Source organism: Narcine bancroftii, chromosome 5, assembly GCF_036971445.1.
Source record: "Narcine bancroftii isolate sNarBan1 chromosome 5, sNarBan1.hap1, whole genome shotgun sequence".
Lineage (NCBI taxonomy): Eukaryota > Metazoa > Chordata > Chondrichthyes > Torpediniformes > Narcinidae > Narcine > Narcine bancroftii.
The window spans coordinates 78,579,251-78,607,203 of record NC_091473.1 but is presented as its reverse complement, the minus strand read 5'-3'; the positions used below and the strand labels follow the sequence as shown (position 1 = coordinate 78,607,203).

The 27,953-nt window shown below is 38.9% G+C and overlaps 1 protein-coding gene across 1 annotated transcript in view; it reads left to right on the top strand.

Annotated features, from left to right (window-relative positions):
* The window catches only part of LOC138765302 (adhesion G protein-coupled receptor D2), a 326,991-nt gene that overhangs the window by 118,577 nt on the left and 180,461 nt on the right, over positions 1–27,953 (top strand). Inside the window, exon 18 of the mRNA XM_069942347.1 lies at positions 14,959–15,000. Coding sequence (XP_069798448.1) covers positions 14,959–15,000 — 42 coding nt within the window. The remainder of the gene's footprint in view (positions 1–14,958; positions 15,001–27,953) is intronic.

The window sequence follows — 27,953 nt, the reverse complement described above, 5'->3', positions numbered from 1 at the left end:
TTCAATGTGAACAAATGTGAGGTTATTCATTTTGGGGGAAGTAATAGGAAAGCTGAGTATTATTTAAATGGAGACAAGCTAGGGAGTGGGGAAGTGCAAATGGATCTGGGTGTACTTGTTCACCGGTCACTGAAGGCTAGCATGCAGGTTCAGAAAGCTGTGAAGAAGGCAAATGGAATGTTGGCTTTCATAAAGAGGGGATTGGAGTATAGGAACAGAGACGCCCTTCTGCAGTTATACAGGGCCCTGGTGAGACCCCACCTGGAGTATTGTGTCCAGTTCTGGTCTCCAAACTTGAGGAAGGACATACTAGCTATAGAGGGTGTGCAGCGCAGATTTACAAGGTTAGTTCCAGGGATGGCAGGGTTGTCATATGCAGCAAGGCTAGAAAAACTGGACTTATATCCATTGGAGTTTAGAAGGATGAGGGGGGACATGATTGAGGTATACAAAATCATCAGGGGGATAGACAAGGTGAAGTCTGATTACTTGTTCCCAATGATGGGGGAGACGAGGACAAGAGGGCATAGTTTAGAATACAGGGTAGGCCCTTTAGGACGGAGATGAGAAAGCATTTTTTTACCCAGAGAAGTGTGAATCTGTGGAATGCTCTGCCACAGAGGGTGGTAGAGGCGGATTCACTGACTATGTTCAAAAGAGAGTTAGATAAGACTCTTGTGGGTAACGGAGTTAAGGGTTATGGGGATGAGGCTGGAAAGGGGTACTGATGGTAATGATCAGCCATGATCTAAAATGGCGGTGCTGGCCCGACGGGCCAAATGGCCTACTCCAGCTCCTATTGTCTATTGTCTAAATTTGATGCATCATCAATAACTCCAATAGTGGGGAAGGGGCTGTGGAACAGTCACCTCTATTCAAGAGTCTGTGAAACAGGTACAGTCAGCCAGTGGGTGTACCCAGACAGATAAATATACGAACAGTGGTTTACCATAGTTGGAGTATTTCTGTTTGGGATGAAATATCACTTGCACATTCCTGCTGTCCGAGGATACAATTTCTTCATTTCTCATAGAGATACAGAATTTAGATTGGAAAATAGCACAATTTCCTTGAAATAATCACTTGATTTCAATTGACATTTTAGCAATATATTGACGATATATTGGTGAGAAAATTCCATTATTAGGCGAGCCATTCCACACAGTAACATATGGAGTTGAACATCACAGAAGCAGGCCCACCATGTCCATCACAAAGCATCAAGTACCCATCTACATTAATTTCAATTGGTCTATATAACATTGAATAGTATAGGTTATACCTACAGCATTAATATGTGACAATGGTCACATTAGGAAGCAAATTCTGGTAATATTTACAAATTCTGTAAATATTCTTTGTAAAGAAATGTTGGCAACAAATGAATGAAAAAATTGGTAGAGAAACAGATAGATGACACCATTAGCGTTGCTACACTATTACAGAGCCAGTAACATGGGTTCAAATCTACTGCTATCTGTTGGAGATTTATACATTCTCCCTGAGTTCATGTGGGTTTCCTCCTGGTGCTCCAGTTTCCTCCCACCCGTCCAAAAATATATGGGGTTAGGAGACTAATTGGCCACCTAAGCATGTACTCAACTGTGCTGTATCTTTAAATTAAAAATGAAATTAAAATCTGAAATGGAAATCAAATTTAATTAAAAAAAATATTGCTTTATACCCTACCTTTTGACTACTTAAAGTTGAGAATTTCTCAGTTTCTGAGAACTAAGTAGTCAGTTATTGTGGGTATGTGAAATTTCTTCAATCCATGTATGAGAGCAATTGTTTTGTTAGAACACTTAAGGTCAGGGAGCTGACAAAATTGGTTATTCAGAGCTGTCAGATTATAAGCAAGTAATTACGGCTTCTAATTGCACTTAGGATTTATTAATTGATAAAATCAGTGGGAAATCATTGTTGCAATTCATATACTGAATCTGATATTCTTTTTATCATTCCCACTTTACATTATTATAAAGAGTTTACTCAATGAGTTGTGTCTATGGAAGAGCAAATTGGCCCGTTTATTCGGCATTTTTGTCAGGTCATTGATGCTTAATTTGAGAGCAGATCAAGATTATCATTATTTTTAGGTTTAATCTTGCCTGTCACATTTGTGCATTGTGGCTTTTGATTCAAATCAAAGGACGGCATTCTCTGCATGGTTAATTATCTTTGCGTCCATTATTGAGAATCTTTGGAGCAACTAAGTTTTAAATGAAGATTGAGCAATGCTTATTCCTACAGTGTGCCTATTAAAGGGGCCATCAGCTCCAGCTAATCAAATGGACCCAAAAATAAATGCATCAACTTCGAATGTACATCTCTGTCCCATCCACATTGACTCCATTCATTGTCTTAGTTCTGATCTTGCCTCAGTGTCATCTATACCTTTAAGGCAGGTATGACACTCATAGCAGTCCATTTTGGTTCAATGTTGACCAGAGAATTTATCAGCTTGGAGTTAATGAGATCAAAAAGTCAAAATAACGAGGGCTTCTTGGAGCTGATATTTCAGGTGCAAGGATTGTAATCTGCAGCTTCAGAGAGCTGAGAAAAGGATACACCGGAATATCCAGGCCAAGCGTTTATTTCTTCAAGGAATGCTCCAATGTTGTAGTTATTTAGCCAGGTAATGTATTTGTTATCACTGATTACAGGATATTTTGTTTGAATAATGACTCAATTAACAAAATATCTCTGAAAATTTGCTGTCACTGGTTGAGTTTCTGTAGTATTTCAACTTGAAAGTTATAATTGACTGAAAACATTCTCCTTGGTCTTTGATAAGTTAGGTTAAAAGCCATCAAATGCTGTGATTAATGCATTCATGTGAGATGGGTCAAAGGCATTACTGCGTCCTTTACATAGAGTTTGAACTCTTTTGCAGCATTTAACCTCTCTAGCACTTTTCTGCAATTGGCTCCATATGTTCAATGTCACAAACATTTAGGTAGAATGCTCTGAAGAAAGATCAGGCACTGAATAGCAAAAGGACAAGGCTGCCTTTTAAATGGTTGGGATGCAAAATGATGATTTATGATTCCAGCATTTCTATTACTAAAAATTGACAGAGAATTACAGAAGTATTTTGAGTTAAAGTGTAATTTTAACAACTTTTCAATCCATTTCTGTTGATCTTGGCAGGTTGATTTTTAAATCGACTGAAGATTTAAAATTGTTATCAGCAACATGCCAAATAACCCAATAATCGTGGTTGGCCTACGATCCCAGGTGTTGTCCCTTACCAGACATTTAATCTGAATGGCATACCAGCCTGTTAGCTGCACTGTAGTATGTAGGTTTATTGTAACTGTTTCTGATGTTGTGTAAATGTGGAAGAGCTATGATCAGTTTAAATTTAGGTTTAACAAAAAAAAGTAGGAATATTTTGAATCAGGTTTTTTCTCTTTTTATGGGCACTTTGATAATTTTTTGGGGAAAGGACTTTCTTGGATTCATGTATTATTGAGAAGAATATAAAAAGTTTGTATGACATTGTAAAGCATGATAGATTACTTAGGGAGTGTTATAGGACACCAAAGTCAGCAAGGATTAAATGATACTGTCAGTGTTTGTCACGGCATTGAATACGTGCTGCTTCACATCCACAGGTTCTGTTCATTGTTTTGAGTCCTTGACTATCTTAACAGGAAGTGTTCAAAACACTGCAGCATTAGCATTGTTGGGTTCTGGTTGTTTCATTCTCATTGAAACAGGGAATACATTTTGGTTTTGGGAATTTACCTCAACATATCTAAAATATCAGTAGTTTGGACATGTTGAAATGAATTCCCAAAACTAGAATGCACTCTCTGCACTTCAATATCTCTGGCTGATGAGTGTGTAAATATATAAAGATAATAATTTATATATATACATAAAAATATTGGAAATCAGGAGTAGAGTATTTTTACACCCAGGCATTCATAGTAGCTATCAAATGTAGAGCTGTTGCACCCAGTCATTGCGCTCCTGTAACTCTGAATGCAATCTCCTCAAGTCCAAATGTGGTGTTTTCCTTTTCCCTTACAATGTTTATCTCCTGATCCGTTTTAATTAGTGCTTTCAAGTACTCTTTATGAACTAGGGCTGTCTGAGTTCTTGCTTTTATTTTTGTCATACAGTCAAAGACAGATATTCAACAAGACAGGTGGTATCTATCCAACAACATAACATGCCTAACCTCCCCAAACCACTAACTGTTGCACTACCAAGTGCCATAGACAGTACCTATTGCTCTACCTTTCAGTAATTGACCCATACCTTCTTTAAATGAGCCTGGTAATTAAATATTAATATACTTCAGGATGCAAGTATGTGCCTATTGGTTTTATTAGGTGCTTCACTGTTGATAAAAATTCATTCAGAGTTCCAAGCACTAATTATCCAATATTGTGTAGTGAAATATTAAATAACTTCAATGGAGTTCAACATGCATTCACACTTACATCACGTAGTTAGTGCATGCAAGACAACTTTCTCCCCCTCCAGAGTTTTATTGTTATTAGAGTGAAACACGATAGGCTGCAGATGCTGTGATTGTAGTAAACACACCGAAATACTGGGGGAACTCAGCTGGTCTTTTCAGCATCTATAGGAGACAAAGATATTTTGCCGACGTTTTGGGCCTGAGCCCTTCTTCAAGGAAAAAAAATCATAAAAGGTAGAAGCCGGATAGATCAGAAAGCCTCAGAATTCAAACAGCGGGGGAGGAATCCAGACCAACGAAAGGAGTTAATTGGATGTGTTAAGGGACTAGGTAGAATTGATCATGTCTGTGAGAAAGGAGACAGGGAATGGAGAGAAGACTGGGGAAGCAGGGAGTGGTGGAGGGTTTTAACAAAAGCCAGGCGTCGATATTAATGCCATCCAGTTGGAGGGAGCCTAGTGGGAAGATGAGGTGTTGTTCCTCCAATTTATGGATGGTTACTATCTGGTAGTGCATAAAACCATGGACAGACATGTCGGTAAGGGAATGGGATAGATAATTGAAATGGGTGTCTGCTAGTGCAGCAGACAGAACCAAGGTGCTCAACAAAGCAATCTCCCAGACTGTGTCCAGTCTCTCCAATGTAGAGGAGACCACAACGAGAGCACCAGATACAGAAGATGATCCCTGCAGATTCACAAGTGAAATGTTGCTTCACTTGGAAGGACTGTTTGGGGCCCTGAATGGTGCTGAGAGAGGAGGTGTGGGTGCGAGTGGAGCATCTCCTGTGATCACAGGGGTACGATTGGTGGGGAGGGAGGAGTGGATAAGGGAGTCATGGAGGGAGCAGAGAGGGGAATATATGTCTAGTGGTGGGATCACATAGTAGGTGGTGGAAATGGCAGAGGAGGATGTGTTGGATGTGGAGGTGGGGTGGTAGATGAGGACGAGAAATCCTGTCCTTGCTGTGCGTGGAGAAATATGCGGGTAATGGAGGATGTGCAGGTGAGTGCCGATTTGATGGTGGTAGGGGGAAATCCATGTTGTTTGTAGAAAGAGGACATCTCTGATGATCTGGCATGGAAGTTCTCATCCTGGTTGAAGATGGGAGGAATTGAGAGAATGGACTGGAATCCTTACAAGGGACAGGGTAGGAAGAGGTGTAGTTGTGGGAGTTGGTGGGTTTATAGAATTTGTCTGTTGAGAGTTTGTCTACTGAGATGGAGACAGAGAGATTGAGGAAAGAGAGCGTATTGCTTGAGGTCAGGGTGGAAGTTGGAAGCAAAGTGGATGAAGTCAACGAGCTCATCATGAGTTTATGAGGCAGTACCAAAGTAGTCATCGATGAAGCGAAAGAAGAGTCGAGGGGCCTTGCCTATGTTGGCTTGTAGCATGGATTGCTCCATGTAGCCAACAAAAAGGAAGACGTAGCTGGGGCCCATGCGGGTACCCATGGCTACCCTTTTAACCAATGAGTCAAAGAAAAAAATTATTGAGGGTGAGGACAAGTTCTGCCAGCAAGGAGACTGGTTGGTTCTATGGGGCAGTAAGAAACAAAGGGCTTTGAGGCTTTCCGTATGGGGAATGGAGCTGTATAGGGATTGGATATCCATGGTAAACATGAGGCAGTTGATTTTAGGGAACTGGAAATTGTTGAAGTAATGGAGAGCATGTGAAGTGTCCTGGATGCTGCAAGAGATGAAAGCACAATCAGTGAAATGCTTGCCTCACTGTTTTACTTTGAGACCACAAAGATATGGATTAGAGCACCACCCATTGGTTACTTCACACTTTTCAAGAGAATGACTGGCAGAGGCACTCCAGTAATCAAAGCTGATTCGCAGCGTCGAAGCACATTTCTTTATATCTCGTGTGTCACTGACTCAGTTCAGAATCTTTGCTCACTGAAGTATGCAAAAAGTTTAAAAGATTTTTTTTCAAAATTTTTCTTGTTTAGGTAAAGTTTGTTTCAAGATTGACTAACTTTTAAGTTTTGAGAGGGATAATATATTTGCATGCTTTATTGATCGAGGATCAGAGTTTCCTTCTTCACACAAAATGCGAGTCAATGGGTTTTCAAGATCAAGAAATGAAATATACAGGGCACTTTGGATTTTCATTAAAGGACACTCGGAGGTAATATTAATTGTTGTGTGCAGAGCATCCAGCGCCTTTACTCCAATAGCCATTGTTCCTGAGAGTGTATTTTGCCCTGTAGTTAGTCCTCCTTGATCATTAAAAATTTAGGAAGAATAGAGAGGAAAAGTGACAACAAAGCTGAAGAAGAAATTTGCACTAATGTAAGAAACAATCAAAGCAACATATTAAATTTACTTTGGTACAATGTGCATCAAATATTAAAAAGAAATTGTTAGAAAAAACTACTGACTTTTTGAAAATGAGTTGAGAGTAATGATTACTTTTTCATTTTTAATTCGATAACTGCAAATTTGTGCCTTGTGGTTACATAAATGCAACATTCAATGGGACATTAACAGATTGAAGACCGATTTGGTAAATTGATATGCTGTCACTCACCTCGAGTGCAATTTGATTGGTTTAAGTGGCATTTAAAAAAAAAAGGAATTATATGGCAATTGTACCTCTTGCTGTTTCCATTGCTGGAGCTGGTGAACTTTATATGAAACTGGTGTCAAGTGCTATTATATATTTGCAGTGAAAAATAGAAACTTGTCCCTAGTTCCCTTGTCATGGCACAGTCTGTCTTTAATCATACTTTTCATCAGTACATTGAAATTTCGGTTACCAAGGACAACATCATAAATAAATCTGTTTGTTGAGTTTTACTTGCAACTTCTGAAGTTTGTGCACTTCATGTGTGTAAGGAAGAGAGGTGGTCGTCTGTGGAAATTTATAATCATTTATTACATATGTGTGAAGTGAAGGAGGAATAAAAGCATGAAGGCATACATCCATAAACTGAGGCAGAAAGCCTAAATGAAAACTAAAGTGAATTCCTGGGTCTTGTCATAAAGTAATGAGAAACTAGGGCTTTTATTCATAGTGGCGGAAGATACATTTGCTCTCAATCTCTTTTTAGCAGTAAATGCTTCACTGATATATCACATCAAATTTGAACAGAAATATTTGTGCTCTACATTATAGCGAAGCTTTGGGAATTACTACACGGTTGGATAGATTCGGTGAAGGTTTATAGCATGTATGGTCACAGTTATTATATTTAATCATAATCTATCTAATTCATTGTATTTTACTCAGCTCAATGTGACTTGAGGTAAAATTTTAGGCTGTGAAAATATTCCCTGGTGCTGCAGGTTTTATTGACATAAATTGACTGTAAAAACAAATTTAATGTTATTTAAATGCACTTTTTATTGTGTGTTGTTGAATAGAAATTAAGCTTAATCAATATAATAAGGTGGATGTCTTGGAAGCTGGTCTGGAAGGTGGTTTGGCATGATGAACGTGTTGATGACTGAACAAGAGTTAAAATGCTCAGAAAATAAAAATTGGGGTGAGGAAGTTATTGATTTCTCATGGGAGAGCAAAATAATGTATATCAAAGAGGGAAGAATGGCAAATGAAGTTGTGAATATAGTGGACACCAAATATAAGATAATCTGGTTGGGCATCTATTTTGATTGTGCATACTGAGCTGTCGGTCTGGGAATGCTGCCGACAGGTGCATTCCAGGCTGCAGGAGTACATGCTGAAGGACACGCTGAGGCTTAGTGCAGCCAACACGAGGGTGCTGTGGGGAAGGACCACTGTCTAGAGCAATGGTTCTAAACCTTTTTCTTTCCACTCGCATATCAAAATAAATTATACATTCTTGGGATTTAAGTAATCTAAATAAGGTTGCCAAATTTTGATAAACATACTACATCTATTCCTAAGACTATAAGTAATCTTCTCAAGGGGAGTACAACTTTGCATTTCCATGTTCCAACAATCAACGTGAAGTAATGAATCTGATTTCCATGTTACTGTTATACATTTCCTGGCTATTGACAACACAATTTTAATAAATTTAGATTTATTTCTGGAGATGTTAACTTTTATAACTGCCAAATTCCACAGAAGAAACAATTCTGGGTCTAGAGGAAAGTTCACCTCCACAAATTTTGTAAACACTTCCCCCAATTCTATGCAAAAGGGTCTTAATTTCATGCATAACCAGGTGGAATGTAAAAATGTATCAAGATTTATACCACCCCTAAAACACATATCAGAAAATTCTGGTTTATTTTTATGCATCTTTTGAGGTGCAAGATATAATTGGTGCAGAAAATTGTAATGAATCAGTCTATATCTAGAATTAATGAATGTAGTCATACTATCTACACATAGATCTGACCAGCATTGTGGATCGATTACAATGCCCAAATCCAATTCCCATCTCTCCCTTGATCTACGTAGTCCATCTCAGAGCACATTGGTAGGATCAATAATGGTCACCACTTTTCCCTCAACAAAGATTGCAATTGGAGACAACAGAAGAACGTGTTGTTATGTAAATTATTTTTATTTTTAAGTCCCTTAAAAGACATAAATTGCCTCTTGATCATAACAATCTTCAATGGACCTGATACCATGTTGGTACCAGGTAGCCAAGATTCTATTGCCCAAAGTCAGGGGCATTAAACTGTTTTGAGATAGAGGTGTCTTTGAGGATAATCTCTCTTTTAATATCACAAATTGTTTAATTTTATTCATGTTTCAATAATGGATTCTACATTCATTCTTTGGACGATTATAGTATATGTTAGCATAAGTAGTATTTAGAGTTTACATTAAAACCTCACTTCTGATTACAAGAAAGAAATATTTTATCATTGTCACAGGGAACTTGTGACAATGTCAGTGACACATCGCAATGCATTGCCATTATATAACTCTCAGCTGAGGGAATAAAATCTACTGTTTATCTGCACATTGTTGGTCTGCCCACATGGCCGTTGTGATCCTGCACTGAATTCTAAGAAAAAAAGCTGAAAGGGAGCGATGTCAATGAATGCGTTTATTCATGTTTGATAGAACATACGTTTAAAGGCGGAAGAAATCCACCTGGTGGCGATCGTCATTCTCCACCGAAGAAACTGCAGTCACTGTATATTGAGGTTCAGATTTTATACTTGGTGTGTAAGATGACCCCTGGTTTTGGGATGACATTTTTAAGGTTTAAATGCTGTCTTCTATGTGGATATAATATGGTAACTTTGGTTCAGGAAGTAAATCTAGGTTAAACCATTGAGAGAACCAATATGGTTAATTGATGCTCTTTTTAGGAAGAAAATTTACTATCCTTCCTCAGTGTGGTCTCACTATGTCTGCAAACCCACAGTCATGCAGTTGACTCCAAACCATTCGCTGGTGTGATCAGGCATGCTGATTGGCTAAAGGGCAGTTGGAATGAAGAACAAAAGCCGCATCCTATGAATTATGAAAAAAATTCCGGGGTCAGCCATATTAAGTTTCTTCGTAGCTAAGTGTAAGTAATGCATACTTTCAGTATCCAGAGAGTTGGCAGCAGCTAATCTATTAATCTGATGCTCAAAAGGTGCTTATTAATCACAAAATTTACCAAATTATTGATGCACATAGACCGTTTCCCTTGCAAGTATTTATTGAAATACAGAAATAATAAATTACATGGAAGAAATCCAAGTATTTTACGATCTTGAAGTCGACAATTAATATTGTTACCCCGTTAGAAATTGTAAAATGCATGCAATGCTGCATTTTAGTAGAGGGAAGGCTTGATCTGTCCAGGAGCCTAGTCTGCTGCAATACATGACAGTCATATTGGTAGCCTTCAGCAAGTTAATTAGTGTGATAATCATTAAAGTATTTTTGCTGATTTCTGGACTTGGAAGATTGCTTTTGACATGCATCGGGTTGTTTTTTTTTCCCCTGACTCAACAACTACTTCACCAACTTCGGACCTAGCTGATCTGGGCCCCTTCTCTGTCACATTCTTCTCCTTCCATGCAGTGGGATGGAGTGTGAGGGATTCTTCTGCTCTGATGCTTTGTGCTGACCACTGCTTCTTCTGATGCCCACAAACCTCACTGACTGGTTGCAAAATGTGAACCCCAGCATCTTTAATACAGACCTCTGTAAAGGCAATTAAACTTGCATGGGGAATGTCAAATGGGATGGTTTGGCAGTAGGACCCTGCAGAGAAACACAGAAAGGTGTGTTTCAGTTTCACATTAGCACTGAAGTCTTTGAGGTTCCAGACTGTGACAATATTTGCTAGCTGTAAAATATCTAAATAATAATAGATAATCGTAACTTATAAATGAGTGACATTTAGCACTACTAAAAAGGTTCAATAATTGTTCTTCCTTCAAAAATACAAGGTCAGCCCATCTGTAATTTCTGGGTTTCCTTTTTTGTCTGGAGGGCTCAGAGAAGATTACAGCTGACCAGAGGGTAGACAAGGATGTGGCTAAGTGATCTACATAACCTTAGTAGTATTTCCTTTTTTTCCTCCAGTGTAAAATTGGTAAAATAGCAGGTTATATTTGTGATAAAGTGCAATAGAACTGCACACTTAGGGTGGTATGGTTAGCGTAACGTTAACGCAATGCTGTTTCAGCGCCAGTGACCAGGGTTTGAATCCCGCACTGTCTGTAAAGAATTTTTAACCATATAACCACTTACAGCACAGAACAGGCCAGTTCGGCCCTACTAGTCCATGCCGTAACAAATCCCCACCCTCCTAGTCCCACTGACCAGCACCTGGTCCATACCCCTCCAGTCCTCTCCTATCCATGTAACTATCCAGTCTTTCCTTAAATGTAACCAATGATCCCGCCTCAACCACGTCTGTCGGAAGCTCATTCCACATCCCTACCACCCTTTGAGTAAAGAAATTTCCCCTCATGTTCCCCTTATAATTTTCCCCCTTCAATCATGCCCTCTAGTTTGAATCTCCCCCACTCTTAATTGAAAAATCCTATCCACGTTTACTCTGTCTGCCCCTTTTAAAATCTTAAACACCTCTATCAAGTCCCCTCTCAATCTTCTACACTGCAGAGAAAAAAGCCCCAGTCTGCACAACCTTTCCCTGTAACTCAAACCTTGAAATCCTGTCAACATTCTCGTGAACCTTCTCTGTACTCTCTCTATTTTGTTTATATCTTTCCTATAATTTGGTGACCAAAACTGTACACAGTACTCCAAATTTGGCCTCACCAATGCCTTGTACAATTTCATCATAACCTCCCTACTCTTGAATTCAATACTCCGATTTATGAAGGCCAACATTCCAAATGAAAATTGTACTATCTCCCTGTGTCTGTGTGGGTTTTCCCTGGGGCCTCCAGTTTCATCCCACCGATTAAAATGTATTGGGGTTGTAGGTTAATTGAGTATAATTGGGCATCACGGGCTTGTGGGCTGAAAGGGCCTGTTACCATGCAGTATGTCTAAATTTTAAAAAAAATTGAACTCTGACAGGATGATGACAAGAGAAAGTAGGATAAGAGATAGCTAGAAGTGAAACAGCCACATGTACTTTAAAGCTCGCATAGTTCTGGTCTGTTATTAGATGTTAATCCTTCATAAACTGAAAAAGTCCATTGAATATCTGTTGCGGAAATGTCATCGGTGGATTAAAAAGAAGTATTGTTACGCTTGATGAATGACTTAAAATTAATACTATTAAGTTGTGAATGTTTATGAAACCAAGTACTTGGTTACTGATCAAACAAATGGTGTTGATTCATCAATGAATTTTTAAATTATAAATTTCATAATTTTGTGGAGAAATATTTATCAGTGTATTGCTCAAAGGTTGTCTCTGAATGACTGGTGCCTACATTTGGGCTATATTCATTGGTCATTAGCTCTTCTTGCACTTTGTAATTGATAATCCTGTGGAAAGTTTCTCCTACTCCTGGGCTTCAAATATTTTGAAAATGTTTGAACAAATATGTAATGGCAAGAAAATATAATGATAAATACAAAGATATCCAGTTTAAATTCCATTTACAATCTTGGCAAAATTATCAGTGATGCTATGAGCTGAAAAAAAACACAAGTTGTATGAAATGGTTCAACTTCTGATGTAACTCAGTCATTATGGCTTTGCCTGCCTAGATTTCTGATTGCAGCATTAAAATATGATGTGTAATGCCATTGTGAAGTTTCGCTGCAAAATAAATAAATGCAAAATCTGTATTACGAAACAATGTGAGATTAAATGAATTTACTATATATTTTGGTGTATAAGTCAAGTCTTGAAACCCTCAAAAATCAAGGGTTGACTTGTACACCAGATATAAAAATGAGCCCTTAAATTAAACTTAAAAAAAAAACCAATCGACATATAAGTCAACCCGAAGCACCTCCCCACTGCCAGCACCGTCACTCCCTGACACCTCCCTACCGCCAGGCACCGCCATAACCCACCCAGACATTTTGCATGAAATCAGACAATTCAGTGTTCATATGGTTGGGCAGGAAGTCACCCAAGTGGAATATGACATGCCATTTTTCAACTCTTAATGAAATTTGGTTGAGATTTTTAAGGTTTTAAAAGGATTTTGTAAGGGAGATGGGAAGAAACCTGTTATGCTACTGGGAGCATGTAGAACAAATGGAATAAAACGTTGATATTAGCAGTAAGGAGTTCAAGAGAGAAACACATGCCAAGGATGGTAGAAATATGGAGCTCCAATCAAAAGCACTAGAGGCGAATTCAATAATTTTAAAGCAATGTTGACAAATTATTGTAAGTCTTGGGATTTTTAGAAGACAAAGCCAAGGTAGGTGGATGGAATTAGCGTACAGATCTGTGTGAGCTTGATAATGGAAGTACAGCTTGAAAGGGCTGGCTGACTCCTATCACTGTAGTTCTGTACTTTATTTCAGGACATTAAATGACACTAATTAGTTTTGGGGTAATATAATTTTGCAAGCATTGTCTACAATAATTATCCTACCTCAGAACTACTGTGTACCAAGCTAATGCTGGTAAAGATGAGATAGATTACTGAGTTTATCAGATTTTTAGCTGGTAGTTCCTTGGAGAATCGAAGGTCAGTTTCTTCCAGCACTTGTAGATTGCAACATGGAAGTCAAGAATGAGCTGACGAGCAAATGCTGGCATATCTGATCAGGTGCATCCCCAATGGGATCAGGCATAACCATCCAGATTCAAGAGGCCAGATGCAGTTCACAAATGGCCCACATGGACATGCCAAGGAAGGATAGTGTGTATAACATTGCATGGGGTCACCTCAAAGGAAGATTCAGGACACTCAACATTTTTGCAAGGGCTCACATTTGCTCTTCTTGAGATTGGATTGGACCAGTTGCACCTTTGTGTGCCTTTAGAGGTCAAAAAATATACATTTTATGTTCATGTCAATAAATAGAAACTTGTAATCTTGATAACTGCACACAACTTGGAAGTACTTAATCATAATATTTTCAGCGAATGCTTAAAAAGATATGAATTCAATACAAATTTTGATATTATAAAAAAAATAGCTCCAAGTCATCAGCACCACAAAGGTGCGGCTTCAGGATTCACTGCCTTGAAGCCAGCTGCAACCTGCTCTGATTTTTGGTATGGTTCAGCACAATAGCAGCTCTGGAATTATAGTTCAATGGATCTGCAAAAATTACCCAGGTCATGTGCACAAGGAGGAAATTCAAAGCCCATTGTTAAATTTCAAAAATTTATTCACATCTGATGTGGAGACTCATCAAATGGGAGTAAATTGAGATGACAACTTAGATGAGCAACACTGAATTTCAAAGTCCTTGTCTTCAATAACTTCATGAATAAATGCTTATGCTTTTATGGTTGATGTTTGTGTGACATAAGGTTCCTTCATATCAAAAGGGACAAATTTTTAAAATCATGTTGGTTAAGGGAAAAATTGTTCCTGAGAACGTCTCTGCTGATCTTGTCCTGGGACCTTTGTATGTTCATCTCAAATCGTCAACAAGACTTCTGGTTAACAGCTTATCTGCAGGACATTGCATTTGGAAAATTTGTACTCCTTTGGAACTGTTCTGTGATTCCATCCTCAATTATGTACTCTTGTCATGTTGTCGAATAAACTCATAATTCCCAGTACTCCTTTGAGCCAAGGTGATTCTCAATGTAATGTAAATTCTCCAATGGACACTGGTTCAAGTGAATTTATGTTGCTTATTTAACTTTGCATTGGTGCAAAGTACATCATTTTCCTGCTCTTTGTTTATTCTATTAAAGTTTTGTGTTGCGTGATTGCAATAATTGTGGTGGTTGTTTCAATGAAACCTGTTTCTTTCAAGACCCCCACTTGTCCTGATAACATTGATTGCCATTCAGTTGGGTAACAGATTTGTAAAGAGCTGCTTTCCTCTGAGGTGGATACTGTACTTGTGCTGCAGTTCATGAAATTGAAAAATAAAAATTGACCTTGTCAGTTTCAAGAATCTGTGTGTTTGTTCCCGGGAAAACTTTGTTTCAGAATTGCAAGTGAGAAAATGATTACAGCTAACAGCTTTTTCCCCTCCTTTTGTCTTTATAGGGTCTCTTCATCTTCCTGATATATGGAGTGTACAACACAGAGGTAAGGCAAGTTATAGTGTCTCAAGGCTGACAGGCAGAATGAGAGAAGTGACAGGCTTCTGATCTTGCAGAGGGACAGAGCAGCTCTTCGCATGAGTGTCCCACTGCCCTTCATGCTTGGACTGCCCCATATGCATTCTGGTTTACCATTAAACACTGACAACCAGATGGAAAAGGATACATTTCTCATCGTCACTTACCAATATTTCAAAGTCCTTTTTATTTTTCAGGCATCTTAAGTTTACAGAGTGATGGTGATTTGAGGTTTAGAACTGATCTGACAGTTATGGACTGGCTGTTAAGATCAGGACTGAAAGATATGTAACAATATTTCTTAAACTCTCTGGAGGTTTTGTTATTTTCCATATATCTCTCTTAACAGTCCCCAGATCAATTTTCAGAAAAAGAGCTGATCTATACATTTGATTGCTAATGGTTTTTCTAATGCATTAGAATAGAATTTGTTTCATATTTAATTTAGTTTCCACTTAAAACTCTACTAATTGCTTTGATTGTGTATATATAGAACATATCACTCACCAGTGGTCTAGTAAATTTGCTTTGTAAGATCAAATTGGAAGACTATATTTTTAATTATACCTGTGAACAATTTCATATTTCTATTGGTTTGAAACCATGCTTACAGACTAGAGAGAGGATGGCCACAATGAAAATTGTGCCGCAAGAAAATTGACCCACTTGCTCATCTGTGCCTTGAATATATCGAGGTTGTGGCCATATAACGAGAACATATTGTACCTGTGCAGAAGCAGAGAATTGAGCACAAACCAGGCGATTGAAGGACAAGGCCTGTGGCTTCATCCTTCAATTGTCCAGCTTATCCTCAATTTCCCAGCACAACATGCAGGCGTTATTGCTTAATTTGTCATTGAAGGTTATTCTCTCACTGCAAGTAAAAAATACGATTCTTCATGAGTGTCAAATATAGCTTCCTTCTAGCATAACTCTATTGAGCTGACTCTTGAATGAGGGGACTAACTTTGAGAAGAATATCCACAAGAACAGATGAGCAGACAGTTCTATTTGATTGAAACAGTTAAAGCTACAAAATAACAAAACTTCTTGGGAAGGGTAAACAATCACATAGCTGTGATTTACAGATGGTTTGGGGACACATGATTAGAACAAAGTTCAATGAATTTAGAATAGGTGTTAAATATGTTTATAATCCCATGGTGTTACATTGTAACATAATTTTGACTCAGTACGTGATTGCTTTTTTTTAGTGTAGCACTAAGTAAACTTGGAGATTTGGACCTCCTCTTATTGACCTGACAGTGCTGTGGAATAGAGCTTTCTTGAAATGTAAATGGAATGCAGATCTTCCCATAAAACTTTGGAACGATTTTCATGATGGAGTTTGATGTAGTTGAAATGGTTTTCTTTATTTGCTTTCTGAAAAAGAGATAGTCACACTCCCTACGGCGAACACAACGCATGGGCGTGTTTTAGCTGACTCTTGATGTGAAACCAGTGATCGAAAGCTGGGATGGGGAATTTAAGATCTGAACTCATCATTACTCTTTCAAATGAAAGCTACTTCATTTCCAGAAGATTAAAATCACACTGGCATCCACATTGTTGATGCATTGCTACATATTGAAGCTACCGAGTTGAAGCTAGAATGTATATATAAATGTATCTCCTTGATATGTAGGTTCAATTGTGGAATGATACCAATGAACATGTTATAGAGACTCTTTAAATTAATGTTCTGGCAGAGATTTATGACAGAAATAAGTTCCTGATGGGAATTGATTGCTCTCCTGGGAATTAACCATGAAATTTGTTAACAAGTGTGGTGAGAACATCGGTCCTTTACAAGGGCAGCTAGTTGCACATAAATATTGATGAGCCGAGGTTTAAGCAATTTGGGACTGAGGTGAAAATGCAGGACTTTAAGATTCCAACAGCAGTGGACAACATGTGGAATGCTTAAACAAGTCGAGGACTTTATAACTTGAATAAGAGCCCAAATAATGGTTTCAGTGATTTATAATGATCACCTGGATTATGAAGTTACAATTTACATTTCAAATTGATCTGAACAATTTCAATGTTCATCTAGATGAAAAGGCACAAAGTTTGTCTTCCTTAATTTAGTAAAATATTACTATTGTCAAAACATTAATCTGAATCACTGGATAGGGTGCTGATTGGCTATATTTAATATTACTTGGTCTCTTCTCAGAACTCACCAACATTCACCAGAACTTTAAAGCTTTTTAATATTACTTGATGAAGTTTGCCATTCTTTGAAGCCTGGGAGTTAAATTGGATGGTGATTATTTTGGGGAAGGCATCGTGGTTACTCTTGGAATCCTTGTGTGTTAATTCTTCTCAATATGGTAAAGGGAGGCATTCAAAAAGGACTTAATGAGGAGTATGATATAACCAGTAATATGGGTAAGGCTTCTTTGGCTTGATTTTAAAGCATGGGATGCCCAGTCAACATCTTGTCTTCCCTTGACGAATTATACCTACTTTGGACAGCAAGTTTTAATGAGTACTAATTTATTTTTTTTCACATAGAAGGTTCTATTTTCTCAAGTTCCACTTGATAGATCTCTTTTTCTGGTTACTCTCTTGCCCTTAATATAAAATACTTTAATATTTTCCTTAATATTAATGACCATTCATCCTCATTCTCCTTTTAATTTCTGTTTTATGTACCCCATATACTTTTTGTCCTCTTGTCAACCTTACTGACTTTTTATTTGATACTTATCACAAGCTTTCTCTTTGTACTTTATCCAACCTTCCAGGGTTCCTTAGACTTTTTCTCCTTACCTTTCACCTTTAAGAGAACATGTTGACTCTGATCTATCACTGTTCCACTTTTGAATGACTCCCACAAACCTATAAGTAGCTGACTCCAGTCTACATTTGAGAGGTACTGCCTGATGATGTTGAAGTTCTCCTTATTCAATATTTCTGGTCTATCCTTATTTTATTTCCATGACTACCAATAAATCTACAGAGTTATGGACACACCCTCCAAAATGCTAACACCCTGGCCATTTGATGGTTTCATTCCCGAAGATATACCAGTAGTTTGAATATCTGTTCTGAATCAAACAAACTCTCCAGGATGCACTTTAGAAATCTGCCACATCCAAAAATTTCACAATAGCAGTTAATAATTCCCTATCAGCATTAACATTATTATTGTTAGATTTCTCTACATATCTACTCCAGTCTCCCAGCACCTTTTAAAGTGTATGCCATGAAAATAATTGACCTCTCCACATTTTAGTATTTCTATGCTCTCTTCACGCTGGATATCCTCCCCTTTAACTGCAGGTGTGGATTCATACATTTATATTATAATAACCTCTTTTTTTTTTACATTGTTCTGTCATTTCTGAAGTTTCTATACCATGAATTGTTGAATTGCCAGTTCTGCCCATCTTTCTACCATGCTCCCATGGTAGCATCAATATCCCAATAAAGATCTTAATTTATCTGTATTACCAAACAAATTTCTTGCGCTAAAATATTTGGCATCTTCCTTATCTGTTCTACCTACTAGACTCAGTTTATGAAAAATTGTCTGTACCTTCCCGTCAACCATTTATCTTGAGCTTTCCCCAGTCCCACCCTGAAAGCAGTAGCAAGCATTCCTGCAAGGATACCCAAGATGATCACAGGTGCTTAAAGCTTGTGTAAAACACAAACTGCTGGAGGAACTTGGTGGGTCAGGCAGCATCGGTGCTGATCTGAAACATTGACCATACTTCTGTCGTGACCATGCTGCCTGACCTTCTGAGTTCTTCTGGCAGTTTGTTTCTTATTTCCTGAAAAGATGTTGGATCTAGTTCCGGTAGGCTATACAGGTCCACTTTCCCCAGAAACAATTACAATGATCCAGAAATCTAAATTTCTTCCTCTTACACCATCTCTTTAGCCACACATTTATCTGTCTGATTACCAGCATGCACAGCTGGATATAATGCAGAGAATACAACCTGACAGATTGTGCTCTTTCATACACCACTGAACACCTTAATTCATGTTGTAAGACCTTATCCCTTGTTTTACCTCCATCATGAGCATCTGTATGAATCACAACCTCAGGCTGTTTGCCCTCACCCTTTAAGAATACTGCCAATAATATTGTTATAACCTCGACCCCCCCCCCCTCCCCCCACATCAGGGAGGCAATACACCACAACTTACTCTTGTTTTCTCAGTCTAATCCCTAGTTCCCCTCACTTCCTCAATACTTTTACCTCTATATGTTTTAAGACTGGCAGCACTTCCTTTTGTCTAATGTAGACTCTCTTCAACCTATCACTATTAACTTCCCTGAGTTCCCTGATGTCCCTTTTTTTTTACAGTATTAATAAATAGGAAATACTCATTTAGAATCTTGCCAATCTCCTGTGACTCCACACACAGAAAACCTTTTTTAAAAATCTTTAAGGGACCTATTCTCTTCCCCGTTACTCTTTTGCTCTTAACATATAAATAGAATCTCTTTAGATTAACCTTTATCTCATCTGCCAGAATTATTTCCCATCCTCTCTTTGCCCTCCTGATTTCCTTCCTGATCCCATCTGAACATACCTGACATATGTCTCCTTCCTTTTCTTCCTGGCCTCAATATTTCTAGTCTAGGGTTCCCTAATCCTGCCAGCCTTGCCCTTCACTTAACAGGCATGTACTGTCCCTGAACTCTCCCCATCTCCCTCTTATTAGCCCTCCCACTAGAAAGACATTCTTTTACCTACTAACAGCCTCTCCAAATCAACTACTACTTCCACCATTTTATTTTTTAGCATATAAATGGTCATGCAGTCAAGGTTTAAAGAGCACGTTCACAATAGAAGGTTAGAGTTGGAGTGAAAAATTGTTTCAGCTTTGCAATAATGGTCCTGGAGCATAAATAAGATAGTGAAAGCTAAACTGAATCTGAGCTGAGGCAGATTCCTTCTTCCAAAGAGCCATACTCAGCAGATAAACATTCTCACTGTTGCATTAACCCATTTTCTCTATCAGTTATTCCCATTGTTCTAACCCTCCCCTCCCCACGTTTTCTGCCACTGAAAATCCAACCAGGTGTCTCAGACCAGCTAATCATTCCTCTTTCAACCAATGCTGCTTGAATTGCTGAGTGTCTCCAGGATTTTGTATTTCTTTTAACTACACTTAGTCATGCACCAGAACTGGCTGGGCATTCATGCTCCAGATTGAGGTTGTCAACCACCATTAAGATTGCAATTTCTTTGCAATTAGCCTGTCGACGTGCACGTGCATAGTTATGGAAGAACAAATACCACAGATGCCAGATCTCTAAAATAAAGACACAAAATACAGACAATTCTCAGCAGGTCGGGCAGCATCCAGGCAGGAATATATGTGTGAGGAAAGAATATTTCAGATCAAAAGTTTTTTATAATGTGAAGTTTGAAAGCAATGGGCTTAATTGGGATTCAAAGGTGAGGTGTAAAGGGATGTAAGGGGAAAAAAAAAGAGACAGGACTAACATAAAATCTTCCATCAGGGATCATCTGCTGATATAAAAATGGCTTGATCTTCATTTTAAAGGGTGGAAGGAAGGAGTGATTAACTGACAATGTGATGATGGTGCTTGTTGTGTTAATTTTCCATCCTGCTCGCAGTCTGACCCCTCTATCCTCGGCCTCCTACACTTCTCGATTGAAGCTCAAGGAACAGCACTTCATCTTTCCATTAGGAATTTTACAACCTGAGCAGAGCATTGAGATCAACAGTTTCGAACCATAACTGGAGCTTCCATTTTTTTCGGACAGCAGCTGGCTGATAATGAGTCTGTTGTCGTAATTTATGGCACCTCTCAACCCATATTTTGTTCTTTTCTTGTCCTATTATCATTCCCTTTTGCCTTGCACCATCACCCCTTATGTCATTTAATCACTGTTGCCTTCCATCTACAGAAATGAAGATCATGCACTTTCTGTAGTGGGTGGCTGATTTCCAGTATTAGTTTTATGCCCAAACAGCAAATTGAAAGTCAGTCCCAATACATTCCATCAATGTTCACTTATTAATTTAAATTTTAAAAAAACTATCAGATTACAATGTTTATCTTTTAAGAAATTTCACAAATTTCTACCTTTATTAACTATATTATATGCAGATCTAGTGTTATTAAGCACATCTCAGCCTTGGCCACTGGGTAAGAGTAATTAGGATCTATCACTGTAGAGTTCCTAATTGATGAATTGGGCTGTGCTGGGGTGAAGAGACAGTTCTAAAATTTAGCATCAATGTAGCAACAGAACAAAACAGTTTATTCCCAACAAGCTGCTTTGTCATCTCTCAACCCAACCATCCTATTTTAATCGTGTGCAGTTGGATGCTTGTGTATAATCTGCTGACAATCAGGATGACCTCTACATGGTCCAGCCTGGAATGTATGCACGCATCCCAGATGCAGGATATGTTCGCAATAGCATCTAATAGTGCATTTCAAAGGAAATACAAGCTATTGCATTTTGTTTTCTGAGGCTATCTTGCCTGGGCCAGTTCTTCTGAAATTTTGTTTGAATATAGAATAGGGTAGTGGAAATGCTATGTTGTACAGTTGTGTATTGAGTGACCAGGTCATCAAGATCAATTTATTTCTTTTGGAGTGGATGATGTCACCTGCAGCTGCAATTGTTTACTTCCTCGTTGCTGTTCCTTGTCTCTGATTGAAATAAAATGTCTGGAAGGGTCAGATAAGCTTAATATCAAGGTCAAACTAACTGAGAAACAATGCCTTATTGAGAAAGATTGAATCAGTTCAAAACAGTGGCCATGCAGGACCTCAATAAAAATTAAAAATAAAAACAAAAACCACAGAAAGTGGCCATTTCCTCACAACAAGAAAAGCACTGCTTATAACAAAGCAAAGGAAAAGAAAAGTAAGAAAATAACATACATGGAAGAAAAATAACAACACTGAACTTTCCATCATTAAGCACCTCTCACATTTTCTCTGCTCAGATTGGTTGTCTGGCCCACAGTACGGGGTGGAGGGAAAACAGTTGAATTTTAGGAAGACTGAACCCATCTCTTCTAATTCTGCTAAAAAAAAATGATCTCCCCTGCCACAAACGTCCCTCTTCTAAGCAATTATCAGACAAAATCAGACTATAACCTTGTTACATATGAATTTGATTCTACAATGAGTATCAGACCAATTAAATGTTCCATCCCTCTGGAACTGGTTGGCCATAGATTGAAGTTAATTGATGGGTTTCACACGAGCTAAGAATTTATTTTCATACAATGAGTGGTGAACTTGTGGAGCCAGAAAGAATTGCACTTGTCACTTTTGAAATCACTTGGAGGAATTCTTGAAGAACCATGGCCTGCAGGCTGCAGACAAGATTTTGGAAATGGGATTGATCTAAAGTTGATCTTGGATGGCCACAATCAACTGAATAGCTTCTTTCCTTTAAATTTCAACTTTCTTTCTCTCAGACTGTCAGTTTCTACCTCAACTCACCATTTTTTGAAGTCCCAAATGATGCCTTTGTTGGATATCAATATTCCAATGACTCATCTTATTCTGTTTTCCATTAATTTGAAGTCATCTGAAGTCCTGCTGCTCATGCACTAAATTGTCCTATATTCTGTTTACCCTAGCATCAATGGTTACTGATTACATTCACTATTGATTAAGCGAAAGTCTGATTTAAAAATTCTTATTCTTATTTTCAAATCCTTCCATATCTTATGTGTCCTTATTTCTCAATCTTCTGCAGCTCCCTCAGCTTTTTTTTTGGTCTGAGGCTGTGATAATTATCTGCATGATTCTCATTCCCTTGCTTATCCACAGATTTAATTGCTGCTCCGTGCCTTCCCCAGCTAAGACCACATATCTATGGATGCAGGAGATGAACTAACTGCCACGCAAGTTACCATCTTGTGACAACAGGAGGAATGATGAGTGAAACTTAAAGTCAATCCATTGAGAGATGTAGAGGCAAACATTATGTCGTGGCATTACTTTCAAGCACCACGACTTGATTGATCAAAACTTAAAAATGAAACTTGTCAATGGGCAAAATTCTTGAATGGGGGAAGAACAAAATTTCATGCGCTATTCTATGCAAGTTTTGATATTTGACCAAGAAGCTGGTTTTATCTGCCCTTTGTTCACTCTCACCCAGATAACAGAGCATGGTTGGGCATTGGAACCCAACTTGACAATTATGGTGGTTTCATGTATCATGGCTTTGCACTTTTATTATTTTGCAGATTTAACAATAAGCAATCTTTCCTGCAGCAAATAAACTTTAGATTCAAAATATGCCTTGTTTGTGTGGTGTAAGAGTCGGCTCCACGATTACAATTGATACTTGATTGTTGATGGATCTGCTTTGAATCGTTCTCTTAATGTATTTACTGCACTTTGTTGATAGAGCTCAGGCTGGCTATTGAATTGAAAACTAAATCATGTACATATAATTCCATAAATAAGTTATAAACATCACATTATTCAATCATTGTTTAAATATTTAATATTTTCTTTTTATGAAATATATTATCTCCAGGATCTGGAGCCCCAAGAGGTGGATTTGTGGTGATGTTGTTGATAGTGAGGAAGTTGGTCTCAGCCTACAGAATAATATTGATCAGCTGGTGATTTGGACAAGGCAATCACGAATGGAATTTAATCCTGATGAGAGTGAGCTGATGCATTTTGTGGGGAGTAGCAAATATAGAACATTTAGCACGAGTGGCATGGACTGAGCAAATTCTGAGGAACGAAGTCCAAAGGCTCTGACCTATCAACCACTGCCTTAGGAAAGCAACCAATATCATGTGACCCTGATCACAACATCTTCCCACTGCAACCTGTGAGTAGAATGTACAGAAACCTGGAGATCAGTTCTAAGTTCAAGAGCAGTTTATTTCCACAGAACAATAGAACATAACAGCACAGAAATGAGCCTCTTGTGCCAAATCATTTTTTGGTCTAGTCAAACTGACCTACACCCAATCTTCTATCCATGTGCCTGTCCAATTCTTATTAAATTTTAAAATTGAGCCCGCATTCACAACTTGTTCCACACTCCCACCATTCTCTGTGTGAAGAAGTTCCCTCTCATATTCCCCCTAAACTTTTCTCCTTTCACTCATAACCAGGGTTGACAACAGAATGAATGTTAGAGGGGGGCACAGTGGAATGCTCACAAACTCGCTCAGCCTGGGGGGGAATGGTTGCTGGGACCTACCTGCCGACGAATGTTAACACCATCTGCCCCTACGACGTAGGAGGCAAGGGTGCTGCTTTTATTGCATCGAGTGTCACTAGATGCTACTGACGCTTGACGCAGGCTAGTGACTCAGCCGGGGCTGGTGGAGTGTTGCTGGCATGTGTCAAGCTAGATGCTAGTGACACTTGATGCACACTGGTGACGTTGGAGGGGGTGGTGCAGGTCTGACGGCGAGCGATGGCTGTGACCATATTGGGGCCATAGCACCTCATTTTGGGGGGGGGGGTAATGCCCATGGATATCCCCCCCACCTTGGCACCAACCCTGCTCTTAACCCATGTCCTCTAGTTTGCATCTCACCCACCCTCAATGGAAAAAAAGCCAATTGCATTTATTCTGACTGTCCTCCTCATAATTTTAAATACCTCCATCAAATTTCCCCTCATTCTTTCTATGCTCCAGGGAATAAAGTCCCTGTTTAACTTTTCCTTGTAACTCAGTTCCTGAAATCTGGACAACATCCTAGTAAATCTTCTCTGCACTCTTTCTTTCTTATTGATATCTTTCCTGTAGTTAGGTGACCAAAACTGCACACAATACTCCAAATTTGATATCACCAATATCTTATACAACTTTACCATAACATCCCAGCTCCTATACTCAATACTTTATGAAGGCCAATATTGCCAAATGCTCTCTTTACAACCCTATCTACCTATGATGTAGTTTTCAGGGAATTATTTATCTGTATTATGTATCTGTATTCTTAGATCCCTCTGTTCTAATGCACTCCTCAGTGCCCTACCATTTACCACATATGTCCTTTCTTGGTTTGTCCTTCCAAAATGCAATACCTCACACTTGTTTGGATTAAATTCCATCTACCATTTTTCCAGCTGGTCCAGATCTCTCTGCAAGCTTTGAAAACCTTCTTTGCTGATCAGAACACCTCCAATCTTAGTGTCATCTGCAAACTTGTTGATCCAATTGATATAGATGACAAACAACAATGGTTCCAGCAGCAATCCCTGAGGCACACCATTTGTCACAGGCCTCCAATTTGAGAAGCTATCAAACACTACTACTCTTGGGCTTCTCCTGTCCAGCCATTGATGAATCCAGTTCACTATTTCACCATGAATACCTAGCGTCTGAACCTTCCTGACTATCCTCCCATGTGGGACTTATCAAAGGCTTTACCAAAGTCCAATTAGACAACATCCACAACCTTTTCTTCATTAACTTTCCTCGTAGCCTCCTTCTACTGATATCAGGCTCACCGGCCTATAATTTCCTGGGTTAATTTTGGAGCCTTTTTAAATAAATGGAACAATGTGAGCTACCCTCCAAATCTGTGGAACCACACTCATGGCTAAGGAACATTTTAAATATTTCTGCCAGAGCCCCTGCAATTTCTACACTAGTCTCCCTCAAGGTCTGAGGGAATATCTTGTCAGGCCCTGTGGATTTATCCACCCTTATTTGCTTTAAAACAGCAAACACTTCCTTCTCTTTAATCTGTATAGTTTCCATGACTTTACTGCTTGTTTTACTTGCATCCCATGATTCTTTGCCTTTTTCCTGAGTGAATACTGGTGATAGAAAAAAAAATAAGATCTTTCCCATCTCTTTTGGCTCCATACAAAGCTAACGTTCTCTAATCTTCAAGGGGACTAATTTTGTTCCTTACTATCTTTTTGCTCTTCATATACCTATAGAAACCCTTAGGATTTTTCTTCACATTGTCTGCCACAGCAACCTCATGTCTACTTTTAGCCTTCCTGATTTCTTTCTTGAGGTTTTACTTACATTTTTTATACTCCTCATTTGCTCCATGTTGCCTATACCTATAATACACCTCTCTCTCTCTCTCTCTCTCTCTCCTTCCAAATCAAGTCCCCAACACCCCATAAAAAGCAAGGTTCCCTATACCTTCTAACCTTACCTTTGATCCTGACAACAACATACAAACTCTGTACGCTCAAGGTTTCACCTTTTGAAGGTCCTCCACTTCCCTCGCACATCCTTGCCCAAAGATCACTTATCCCAATCCATGCATTCTAGATCCTTTCTCATTTCCTCAAAATTGGCCTTTCTCCAATTTAGAATCCCAACCCGAGGCCCAGAACTTGTAACTAATAGGATATGATCACTGGACCCAAAATGTTTCACTATACATATTTCTGTCACATGTCTTGAATCATTCCCTAATAGGAGATCCAGTATTACATTTTCTCTCATTGGTATCTTTATATATTGATTTAGAAAACTTTCCTGAACACATTTGACAAACTTCAAACCATTCAGCCCTTTTACAGTGTGGGTGTCCCTTTCAATATGTGGAAAGTTTAAATCTCCTACTTTCACAACTTTATGTTTCCTAAAGCTGTCTCTCTACAGATTTGCTCCTTCAATTTTCGCTGACTATTGTGCGGTCTATAATACAACCCCATGAGTGTGGCCATACCTCTCCCATTCCTCTGTTCCAAGTACATAGCCTCAGTAGATGAGCCCTCTGATCTGTCCTCCCTGAGCACAGTTTTGATATTTTTCCTGATGAGCAATGGCACTCCTCCTCCTTAAATTCCCCCCTGTTCTAATGCATCAAAAGCCATAGAAGCCCAGAACATTGAGCTGCCCTCTTCCAGGCAAGTTTCACTAATGGTCACAATGTCATAATTCTACGTCCCAATCCACTCTTTAAGCTTGTCTGCCTTTCCTACAATACTCCTTGAATTGAAATAGGTGCACTTCAGAATATTTTCACCACATTCAACCCGTTGACTTCTAATGGTGCATGTAATTTTCAAATCATCCTTTCCCTCATCCATTCCTCTACATGCTCTGGCTCTCTGGTTCCCCTCCCCCTGCAATTCTAGTTTAGACCCATCTGAGGATCACTAGCAAAGCTTTCCACAAGGATATTGGTCACCCCTCCAGTTTAGATGCCAACCGTCCTGTCAGAACAGGTCCAATCTTACTTGGAAAAGAGCAGAATGATCCAGAAACCTGAGGCCCTCCCTCCTGTATCATGTCTTTAGCTATGTATTAAGCTGCATTATCCTTCTATTTCTAACCTCACAAACACATGGGATGGATAGCAATCCTGAGATCACTACCCTGGAGGTCCTATCCTTCAACCTAGTGCCTAACTCCTTGAACTCTCCTTGCAGACCTCCTTCCTCTTCCTACCTACATCACAGGTCCCTACATAGACCACAACATCTGACTGAACACCCTCCTTCCTGAGGATGCCATGAAGTCGATCTGAGATAACTTGCACCCTGCCACAAGGGAAAAAATTTAACATCCAGGAAATTCGATCTCTTTCACAGAACCTTTTATCTCTCTCCCTATCACTATAGGTCACCACTTCTTCTCCCTTAGCCACAGGATCAGACTCTGTTCCTGACACCTGACCTATGTGGATTGTCCCTGGTAGGTTACCCCCTATTTCCCCCTCCACAGTATCCAAAATGGTATACTTGTTATTGAGGGGGATGGTCACTGGGGTGCCCTGCACTGCCTGCCTGTTCCCTTTCCCTCCCCTGACTTTCACCCATCTACCCTCCTCCTGCCTCCTAGGTGTGATAGTGTCCCTGTACCTCCTGTCTATCACCTCCTCTGCAACACCAGCCTGCCACTTGTTAGCTCATGTCACATATTGTATTGGTTCTGCTGAGCAGTTGTGAATGGAATTCAACATTGTGCAATCATCCCCACTGTTTTTTTTATATAT